The 11,735-nt window shown below is 39.5% G+C and overlaps 1 protein-coding gene across 1 annotated transcript; it reads left to right on the top strand.

The window, feature by feature from the left end:
• The first annotated feature begins 374 nt into the window (after positions 1 to 374).
• LOC148777298 (interferon tau-like) lies at positions 375 to 4,581 on the top strand. Its single transcript, XM_088837773.1, has 2 exons — positions 375 to 415; positions 4,260 to 4,581. The coding sequence occupies exons 1-2, from the start codon at positions 375 to 377 to the stop codon at positions 4,579 to 4,581; spliced, it is 363 nt and encodes a 120-aa protein (XP_088693899.1).
• Positions 4,582 to 11,735: the final 7,154 nt, after the last annotated feature.

The raw sequence follows: 11,735 nt of genomic DNA, 5'->3' as shown, positions 1-11,735 counted from the left end.
TTGTCAGAGCAGACAGCTCGGTCCGGTGCTTGAGACAGTGGACATGGGGGCAAGATTCCTGGGCTGATGTCCCAGCTCCATCCTACACCGGCTATGTGACCTTCAGCACCCTGCTTTTCCTCTTGTATGTAAATGAGAGTCATATTTGTTTCACTGGATTGTTGGGAAGATTGAATGACGTAGCATGCTTCTGACCATGCCCGGACAAGACATATAAGCATTCACTATCTATTAGCCATTCCCACGAGGGGGAAAATTCACACATCCAACTATGGGACCTGGATCAAATTTCCCTGAGATGACCTGCTTCCCCTCCTTTAATTCTCAGCTCAGTGGTCAACATTGTTACATCTACTCTCATCTCTTTTGTGAACATGACGTCTTGTCCAGATCACTCATACCTAGTAGCTTCCAGGTAACAGCTGACCTCTCACACATATAAAATCAAATGGCTCTCCAATCTGTAACCCAGTCTCTTTCATGGTGAGTTAATAGGTCTATGTCCTCAGAATCAGATAACGTCCATGAAGAGTGAGTAAAGAGACAAATAAAAATAATAAAGAGATACTGGGAGTTAGCGAATCTGACAACTAGCCTCTTAGGTAACACTCCGCCTAAGAGCCTGCTGCGCTCCTCTGCCTCTGTCTGCAGCTAAACAGTCTCACAGGGGGATCTGAAATCCATCACTCTGCAGAGCTCTTCATCCCCATTCATGTAGTTAAGTGACATTTTGTCATTTGAACAGAGAAGATGTCACTATAGTTTTTTATTTCAATTACATTGTTTACTTTCCTTTTACCTTTGTGTGTTACTTTTTTTATTCGCTGCTTACTTTTACTTTCTAGGAATGTTCAATGAGAGTGGAAAGTTTTGATCTTTTGAAAAATCACAGAAGAAATACATTTCCTCTTCTTTTCACTTACATTTTCCCTTCCGTTATTTTTGCAACAAACCTCAAAATTGAAGTAGAAAAGACTGAAGAAGCATTAGGACAGCATTTACAAAGTGAAATATACAAAATGACAAAGAAGAGGTAACAATATGAAAATTATATAAAAGTAGCAAAGAAAGTCGGAGAAGGCAATGGCAAGCCACTCCAGTACTCTTGCCTGGAAAATCCCATGGATGGAGGAGCCTGGTGGGCTGCAGTCTGTGGGGTCGCTAAGGGTCGGACATGACTGAGCGACTTCACTTTCACTTTTCACTTTCACACATTGGAGAAGGAAATGGCAACCCACTCCAGTGTTCTTGCCTGGAGAATCCCAGGGACGGGGCAGCCTGGTGGGCTTCCGTCTATGGGGTCACACAGAGTCGGACACGACTGAAGTGACTTAGCAGCAGCAGCAGCAAGGAAAGTAGGTTGCTTAGAGATAGCAAGGACAATTACCTGGACTAATACAGAGAGGCTGCCTGATAGGGCCCACATGGGGTCTCATTGGTGAGATGGCTCATTATGTCGACCTTGCAAACAGAGAATAAAATCACAGTGATCTGTGAGACTGACAAAATTGCCCAAATGGCATTCTGCTTTCTCACTGGTGCCTATCTTCTCAAAGCTACAAAATCACCAGATTCTAGACCTCCAGCTATGTGACCACAGGACTCAACTACAGGCTAAAAATTAACCATCCCTTCAGAAAATTTTTCATTGGTGGAGTATAAGTAGGACCCTGTCAGAAAGGGAGGAAGCTGGTTCTCCTTAAGGGCCAATCACCTCTCCTTTCCCTCTAGTAAATTTCCCTTTTCTTGCCTGACTGCCCAACTCATCTCTTTTTCTCTGCACTTGCCTTATGCTGCCGAAAAGCAGCAAAGACATGTTCTAAACACCTGAACACTTGGAGGGAGCGGTGGTTACACTTTATTTTCTTGAAAGTGAATTTTGGAGGATTGATCATCTGAAAGAGGAGAGTGAAAACATTGGCTTAAAACTCAACATTCAGAAAACCAAAATCACGGCATCTGGTCCCATCACTTCATGGAAAATAGATGGGGAAACAGTGACAGACTTTATTTTTGGGAGCTCCAAAATCACTGCAGATGGTGACTGCAGCCATGAAATTAAAAGACGCTTGCTCCTTGGAAGAAAGGTTGTGACCAACCTAGACAGCTTATTAAAAAGCAGAGACGTTACTTTGCCAACAAAAGTGCAACTAGTGAAAGCTATGGTTTTTTGAGTATTCGTATGTATATGAGAGTTGGACTATAAAGAAAGCTGAGCACCAAAGAATTGATGCTTTTGAACTGTGGTGTTGGAAAAGACTCTTGAGAGTCTCTTGGACAGCAAGGAGATCCAACCTGTCTGTCCTAAAGGAAATCAGTCCTGAATATTCATTGAAAGGACTAATGCTTAAGCTGAAACTCCAATACTTTGGCCACCTGATGCAAAGAACTGACTCATTGGAAAAGACCCTAATGCTGGGAAAGATTGAAAGTGGGAGGAGAAGGGGGTGACAGAGGATGAGATGACTGGATGGCATGACTGACTCAACGGACATGAGTCTGAATAAACTCCTGGAGTTGGTGATGGATAGGGAGGCCTGGGGTGCTGCAGTCCATGGGGTTGCAAAGAATTGGACATGACTGAGCGACTGAACTGAACTGAAGTGAAATGAATCACCTGGTATAGTCTGAGCTTGTAACCGGGAAGGGTTAATTTTGAATTTCCACTGGATCTGCTTCTATGGCTTTAACTCTTTGTGTTATTGGAGAAGACTCTTGAGAGTCCCTTGGACTGCAAGGAGATCCAACCAGTCCATCCTAAAAGGAGATCAGTCCTAAGTGTTCGTTGGAAGGACTGATGTTGCAGCTGAAACTCCAATACTTTGGCCACCTGATGCGAAGAGCTGACTCCTTTGAAAAGACCCTGATGCTGGGAAAGATTGAGGGCAGGAGGAGAAGGGGATGACAGAGGTTGAGATGGTTGGATCGCATCACCAACTCATGAGTTTGGGTAAATTCCAGGGTTGGTGATGGACAGGGAGGCCTGGCGTGCTGCGGTCCATGTGGTCACAAAGAGATGTACAGGACTGAGTGACTGAACTGAACTGAAACAACCATGACGGCCTGCCTCAGGGGATAACCTGACCCCGCCCATCTGTGAAGGACTGTGATTCTTTGTGTGGCAATGGCACAGGTGCCCTTCTTGGCTACTTATCAGGTGGAACAGAAATTCACATTTGGGAAGGCCAGAATCACAGATAGATGTGACATCTTTGTTTGTTGACATGAGATATTCCATTTCACACCACCCATGAAATGATCGTAAGGAAGTGCGATTAACACATGCCCCTACCTGAGGCTTACTAGACATTATGGGAGATATTTACAGGAATTAGAAGGTCCTTTTACTTTGTTTCCTCACCTCTCCCCAATCTCTGATCCATAAAAGAATCTGACATCCAGGTCCGGACAAAATGGTTATTTTGAGGCGTTAGCCTTCCATCTTCCCAGTCAGTCAGTTCCTGAATAGAGTCCCTTCCTGATCCCATACCTCGTCTTGGATTCATTGATTTACCTTGCACCAAGCAGAACAACTTGGACTCTGTAACAAACTCAGCAAATTTATTGGTTATTAATAAATGTTCAGTAATTTTCTCAATTATGGGGAGTAAATAAAACCAAATTTGACAAATTAAAAGTTCTGCCACAGAGAATAAGGTGAGGTCCCCACATGTAAAGCTCAGGTATTTTTCATATCTAATCAGCTCTTTCAAGAGGAATATGGAGAGGCAGGCAAAAGAAGATTTTAAAAGGAAATCTAAAAAAGTTTCCTTAAAAGTTGATCTTAGCATCAGGAAGGAAGATCCAAAACCATTAATATATCATTAGTTCAAAGTCACTGAGATGATAGGCATTTCAATGAATTAGAACGTCAACTTTTTTAATGGATATATTTTACTTCAACTGTAAGGATACAGAGGAGTGGAAACTCATGAGAGTTTTCCAGACTGTTGAAGTGACAGGATCATGTAGTACACAGATCTGGGAAAATTTAGAATATCAAAACTTTGGGCTTTAATATTTAAGAGCCGATCCTTCAGTGAAAAATGAAAGTGAAACCAAGTTCACAATCGCTCATCTCAACCAAAACGCTTCCTTGTGGAACTGACCAATGGTTCTTCAATTCCTCAATGATGATACTGATGATACTCGTCTGTAACCCCATCTCCTCCTGCCTCAGAGCCTTACTTAGAAAAGCAGGAGACCTTCACACATGTAGATCAAATATGGGCAATCTCTTTTTCCTGTCTGGGGTACAGGATAGACTTCAGATTCCCTCATGAGCAGGTGAGTGGCAGCCAGGTCCAGGAGGCCCAGGCCTTCTCTGTGCTCCATGAGATGCTCCAGCAGAGCCTCAGCCTCTTCCACACAGAGCACTCCTCTGCTGCCTGGGACACCACCCTCCTGGCGCAGCTCCGCACTGGACTCCATCAGCAGCTGGACGACCTGGACGCCTGCCTGGGGCAGGTGATGAGAGGGGAAGGCTTTGCCCTGGGAAGGACGAGCCCCACACTGGTGAAGAGGTACTTCCAGGGCATCCATGTCTACCTGCAAGAGAAGGAATACAGCAAATGCGCCTGAGAAACCATCAGAGTGGAAATCACGAGCCAATTTCTCTGGGTTAATAAGTTCCTAAGAAAACTCAGGAAGTAAGAAGAAACCTGATTCTCAGTGACTTGTGTCCTAGCTCAGACTCTTCGTTGTTCAGTCATTTCTAGAACTGTGATTTCTACCTCTGCTGTGAATTAGTTTGAGTGACATTTCGTATCGGCACTAATATTGAGAATATCGATATCCAAATAATTTTAGAATTAGAGGAAATATATCTGATGCCCTGTGGCTGAATCTTATGCAATAACATGTTTTGGTGTGAATGTAATTCATTTATTTATATTAATTTATTTATTTTTATGGTACTTGCATTTATATGTTCTATTTATAACGTAAGAATATATAATTTTCTTTAATAAAGATGTACCTTTTTTTTCTCATGGAATTTATTTGAAGACGTGTTTCTTCCTGCTTCTTTTGAAACCTTTCCCAAAGTCCTAATGCTGCAAACTACATAGAGAAGAATGTCGTGCTGTTAATTCCTCACTTGTTGGCCTTGTGGAGGGAGTCTTGAGTATGAGAGGCAGAGGCCCTGACCTTACAGAGCTCACACTGGAGCAAGGACATTGCCATGAAAGAAGTTGTTATAAGATAATTAAGTATTTACATTTGGGCCCTGGGCTCCACAGGAGAAGTAAAAGACTCTGATGGCAGTGAGTATCTTGGGAAGTTCATTCAGACCACCTTCAGTCTCCCCAGGGAAGTAATCTGAAGTATGAGACTTGAAGAATGAATAGGAATCTGTCAAGTAACTCATGAAGAGCAAAATTTCCCAGAAAAAAAAAAAGTTACGTAAGGATACAAAACAAAGCACAGCATATAGAGTGTCCCTGCAGCAGGAATGGGTACTTTTAAAGAAGTGAACGAAACCAGAGTCGGTAGACTGTACTGATGCATGGAGAGTATGGCACGGCATGACCCTGGAGATATGGAAAAGGGCCCAGTGATAGACTTTTGAATGATGTTACATTTTATCTTAAGAACCAAGGAAATTACTTGCGAATTTAAAGCTACAGAGCAACTCTGACCAGAGCAGGTGCAGGGAAATTTATGAAACCAGCAGTTCTCAAATGTGGTCTGTGGGCCCCTGCAGATCCCCAGGACCCTCTATAGGGAGTCATGAAGTAAAATGATTACTGTAATGATATCCAGACCGTATTTGTCATTTTCACCACATGAACAACGTCTACTGGTGGTGCAAATACAGTGCTGGGTAAGCGTGTGGGTGCCTTAGTGCTGATCAAAGCAGTGGCACCTCAGTGTCCTAGTAATTGTCATGTTCTTACGTATAATATGGGCTTCCCTGGTGGCTCAGAGGTTAAAGCGTCTGCCTCCAATGCGGTAGACCTGGGTTCGATCCCTGGATTGGGAAGATCCCCTGGAGAAGGAAATCGTAACCCACTCCAGTATTCTTGCCTGGAGAATCTCATGGACGGAGAAGCCTGGTAGGCTACAGTCCACAGGGTCGCAAAGAGTCGGACACGACTGAGCGACTTCCCTTCCCTTCCCTTCTCTTCCCTTCTCTATGTATAATATACTTGAGGTTTGAAAAAAACTACCGTTTCACTTAAGAAGATCCTTAGTGAAACAGCAAGATGTTGAATTTTATGAAATCTTAACATTTTTAGCATACATTTAAAAAATATTCTCTGTTGTAGTCTTTTTAATATGCTGTGTGATAAGCACATCTGCTGCATGCACGGTGATTGTTCTGAGGACAAGCACTTGGATGATGATTATTTGAGTTCTGAGCTAAAATTAGCCACTGTTTTTATAAAATCTAATTTGATTCTAGAGAATGACAGTCAAATCATGGTTATTCAGAAGTGGGCATTTGACAGACATTTTCTTATACTATTTCTATTAATGTTATATGAATATTCTTATTAACTTTAATAAATGAGGCCAATCTATTTTCAATTAATGTTTCCAGGATATGAATTCATCTCAGTGTGCAACTTTTTTTCTGCAAATTTGAGGAATACTCAAATTTCTATTACTTTGCATTACTTACTAAATTTCTCACTTTATGTTTTAATTTTGACTTGTAATGTATCAGGATGATGTTACATCTTTAAATGATACTTTATTTTTTTAAATTTTTTTATTGGAAAATTATTTTAAATTATTGTTTAAATTATTTTGATTGCTGGCATTGTGATCTGAGCACACAACTTATACAAATATTTTTGCCCTGGAAGAATTATGGATATTTTCTGTTTAAGTCTAATGTATGATAATTTTCACGAATGATTTATAAATATTTGTAACAAATTATATTTCCTGTTCTAGGTTAAGGGCTCAAGCGTGTTGATCACTAATTTCCTCTTCTAAATCATATTTTGAAATCTTCTCTTTATTACTTTTCTGTACGGTTTTTTACAGACTAATAGCATTGTGTTGGGCTTCCCAGGTGGCACTAATGGTAGACAACCTGCCTGCCAATTCAGGAGACAGAGAAGACACCAGTTTGATCCCTGGGTGCAGAAGATCCCTTGGAGGAGGGCATGACAACCCACTCCAGTATTCTTGCTTGGAAAATCCCATGGACAGAAGAGCCTGGCAGCCTATGGTCCGTAGAGTCACAAAGAGTCAGACATGACTGAAGCGACTTAGCTTGCAAGCACAGCATTTAGGTAAAATTTCAGTGCTACCAGGTTTCTGTTCACATTGCTATATAACGTTATATTCTTTACTCATTGTTTTATACCGTTTGAAATTTAGTTCAAGTATTTTTATATTTAATTATAAATTCAATTTATTATATATATTGACCTACTTTCTCAAATTTAACGTGTTTTATTTTTAATTCTCATGGATAGCAATATTATATTAATGAAAAATATCTCATTTATATTCAATTGCTACCTCTAATTATTTCCTTCATTATAATTTCTTGCTCTATTTTGGCCTGCCTCTGTGTTGTCCTTGTTTTGATATTAAGTATTTAGCATTATTTGATTTTAGGTGTTTTTCCTCTTGCAAGTTATAGTGGAGTTTGTGTTTTAAATAAATCAACAGTTTCTTTTAAGTTTAAGCAGACTGTATTAATATTTATTATTTTAACCTTTATCAGTTTGGGTCTCAAACATATTGGATTGATGCATTACTTTTAACGTGACATTTACATGTTTCTTGACCCTTGTCATATTCCCTTCTGTTCTCCAACAGTCATTTATTTAGAGCAAATATATAATGCTAAAGCAGTTTAGAGTTTCTCTGAATACTTGAGTGAAAAAGTGAAAAACGAAAACTGCAAAATTTGATTTGAGACTTCCTTGGCCATTCAGTGGTTAGGATTCAGTACTTTCACTACCGTGGGTCTGGGTTCACTCCCCAGTCAGGGAACAAAGGTCTCATAAGCCACGTGGCTGTCACAGACAAAAAGGATAATAAACTTTACAAAGGAACTTCCACTGATGTGACTACTTACTTCTAGTTCTTACTAGGACTGTTGCTTTTAGTCAACGTAGTAAAGGTTCACAAGACACATGGTAAGAATAGAGATGCTTGTGAAGTTATGTTCAAGTATAAACAGAGGGGAATGTTAAATGAAAATAAATTGACTCCTTATTCAAGAAAATAAAAATATGTTAATTTTGAATGCACTGAGAATGATGGTACGTTGGCTACAGTTTGCAAAATGAGTGCCATGTATTCCAAATGTGGTGACTGGAAAATTTTTGGAGTCCTGTGGTCAATAAGGCCCTAATCAACCTGAATTAAACAATTCTCATTGTAAGGTGAAGCATATGAGGATATAGTAATGAGTCTGGTATTCTTATCTAGATTGTCAACTTGCTCTGAAGACAGTTATCCTGGGAGTCAAAATCTTTTTGAATGATGATGATGCTGTTGCCATCATTAGACATCATGTCTCCTGACCTATTTCTCAAGACATGTTGAAACTACATCTAGGTACACGTACAACTAAGGAAACAACGGGAAAATCTGTGTTGAGTGTCACATGGACTCTTCCACATTGTTGGCTACCCCAGGAGCTTTAACCAAGAAACCAGCTGACCCAGGTGAGGTCTGAGAGGAGAGTTTATGCGGCAGGGGTTACTTCATCACACCAGGCTCTCCGTGTGTTCCCGGAAGTCCCTAATGATCTTTCTTCAGGGATCTGTTATCCAGCGTTGGACTGGAGCAAGGAGCAAGCTACAGTACTCAAAGAATAAACATCTGAGGCAGCCTTCCTTCTCTGTGTTCCAGGTCTTCAGCTTTGGAGTCTTTCTTGACTAGTGAGTGATGCAGTCTAAACAAATGATACATGAGCTGGAGTTACATTGCCATCTGTAGGCTGTAGTCAAATCCCTGCTTAGAGATCGACTATATTGGTCTCTGAACTCCAGCTGGAAAGAAGACAGAAAATTGGAAATCAAAGAACATTTTGCTGTCTTGCCAATTTAAACACAAAGTAACAAATACAGAAGTGAAGCAAAATAAATTATCATTCATAGTAGTGATTCCATAATGTGAAATATATGTCTTTTAGATCCACATATTCATCTTCTATTTCAATAAAGGAAAAAATGGATTTTCATTATTACATGCATTTGCCATTTTTCCTCTATTTTTATACTCTTAGCCATGGACATTTTCATGTCAATATCATTTTTTCCAGTGTATCAATTTCATACATTAAAGCTATCCATTTTTGCACTTCTATAAAGTGAATTAATTATCTTTCTATTGTTTTACTATTTTTCTTGATGAAACATACTTGACTCTGATATATTTGTTCATGATGGGCTACAAATGGTGTGTAATTTTAAAAATAAGGTAAAGTACTTTTCTTATGTTCCTGATAGTATTTCAGATCTAACATGGTTTCCTAGAAGGATTATAAGGTTTTTAAATTTTATTGCACAAATAAGACCTTTTATCATCAGATTTTAACTAAAAGTAGAACCATTCCAGCATTGGGACTTCCTGTGACATCTTGTGAACACCAAGAGGTGAATTGTTTTCTTATGTGAAACATAATCACATCTAAAATCAAACACAAACTTTCCTTTTTTGTTTCTCTGGTTGTATAGCTTTCTGCGTGATTATCATTGTTTAGTCGCTATGTCATGTCTGACTCTTTGTGACCCCATAGTCTGTAACATGCCAGGCTCCCCTGTCCAAAGGATAGTTCAGGCAAGCATACTGGAGTGGTTGTCATTTCCTTCTCCAGAGGATCTTCCCGAGCCAGGGATGGAGCCCACATGTCTTGTGTCTCCTGCATTTACAGGAATATTCTATACGAGTAGTGTCTCATCTGGTGTATTGTAACTTCAAATAGAGTTTAATTAGTTTTAACATAGAGAAGCATCAGGATTAAACATGGAAATGTTGTAGTTTCAAATTGGTTTTAAATGTGCTCATTTTTGAAACATCTCTTTTGCCTTTAGAATATTTCGTTCTGTGTTATCATAATTTAGATTTTTTGCATGGAAAACAAAACAGAGAGAAGGATTTTTTGGAATGAATATGCCAATCTCAATGAACACATTTTGCATTATAATATTAATTTCAAAATTCAAATTTGGACATATTCAGCCATCAAGTAAACAACATATAACATCTATTTTTTTCCCTGGTCTGAAGTAACCACCTCTTTAGAGAAACAATGTGAGGCATAGCTAAAACAGACCCCTCCCCATATCTATCTACATATCTATTTGTATATAGGTGTATCAACATTCAAAAAATGAAGATCATGGCATCCAGTCCCATTGCTTTACGGAAAATAGATGGGGAAAAAGTGGAAACAGTGTCAGAGTTCATTATTTTGGAGTCCAAAATCACTATAGATGGTGACTATAGCCACAAATCAAAAGATGCTTGCTCCTGGGAAGAAAAGCTATGACCAAGCTAGACAGTGTGTTAACAAGGAGAGACATCATGTCGCCGTAAAGGTCCATGTAGTCAGAGCCTGGCTTTTCCAGTAGTTGTATGGATGTGAGAGTTGGACCATAAAGAAGGTTGAGTGCTGAAGAATTGGTGCTTTCGAACTGTGGTGCTGGAGAACACTCTTGAGAGTTTCTTGGACAGCAAGCAGATTAATTCAGTCAGTCCTAAAGGAAATCATCCCTGAATATTCATTGGAAGGACTGGTGCTGAAGCTTTAATACTTTGGCCATCTGCTGTGAAGAAAACAATTCAATGAAAAAGACCCTGATGCTGGGAAAGAATGAGGGCAGAAGGAGAAGGGGGAGACAGAGGATGAGATGGTTGGATGGCATCACTGACTCAATGGACATGAGTTTGAGCAAGCTCCGGTAGATGGTGAAGGACAGGGAAGCCTGGCTTACTGCAGTTCATGGTGTTGCAAAGACTAGGATACAACTTAGCAACTGAACAATGTATGTGTATATATATACACACACTTGTACAATTTATATTAAATAAGTATACACATGTGTGTTGCCACTTTAACATAAAAGGGTGAAAAGCAGATGTTTACTTGAATTGCTATCTTATCCTGTATTATTTACCTTCCTACAACATAAATGCTACCTCACTATCAGAATAACAGAAAACTAACTGACTGTTAGTGGTAATTAATAGACTAAGCATAATAATCTGTCAAATATTTTATAAAGTGTTTCATAAGTTGCAATTAGTTTTAACTGTTAACTCTTCATTGATACAAAAATTTTGTTTTAGTCTTTTTTGGTCCTTGCCCACAGCATGTGTGTGATATTTTTTGAAGATCATTTTCAGGAAGGCTGAGTTCAACTTTCCATTTCCTATATTTAAATCAGAACGAGACTCCCGATTGTGGACCCAAATAGAAGGCTCATTCATAACTTTTTCTTCAGTCATCCTCAAGTACTTGCAAGGAATTGCGTGATTATTCTTTTCTTCTCTCCTTTGGGTAGTAAGGAAACAGCAAGTAACCTGTCTACACTGTGGATATTTTCCTGCAGGCAATGCCTTTGGGGATCAGCTTGGACGTTTCTTTCAAACAGTCGATGATACTGTGAACTATGACTGGCATTCTTGTCATTTTCCCCAAAGCTGAACTTGGAGAAAAAGCATTTGGGTCAGATTGTATTTTAACAAAGTGTGTGCAAGCAAGAACAATACTCGTTCCCCTCGACCCCTACCCATAACTTCATTTGGACAAATAG

This window comes from Moschus berezovskii, chromosome 7 (assembly GCF_049115385.1).
Source record: "Moschus berezovskii isolate FMDL1 chromosome 7, NW_MosBer_1.0, whole genome shotgun sequence".
Lineage (NCBI taxonomy): Eukaryota > Metazoa > Chordata > Mammalia > Artiodactyla > Moschidae > Moschus > Moschus berezovskii.
This window is presented reverse-complemented; position numbering and strand designations above follow the sequence as displayed.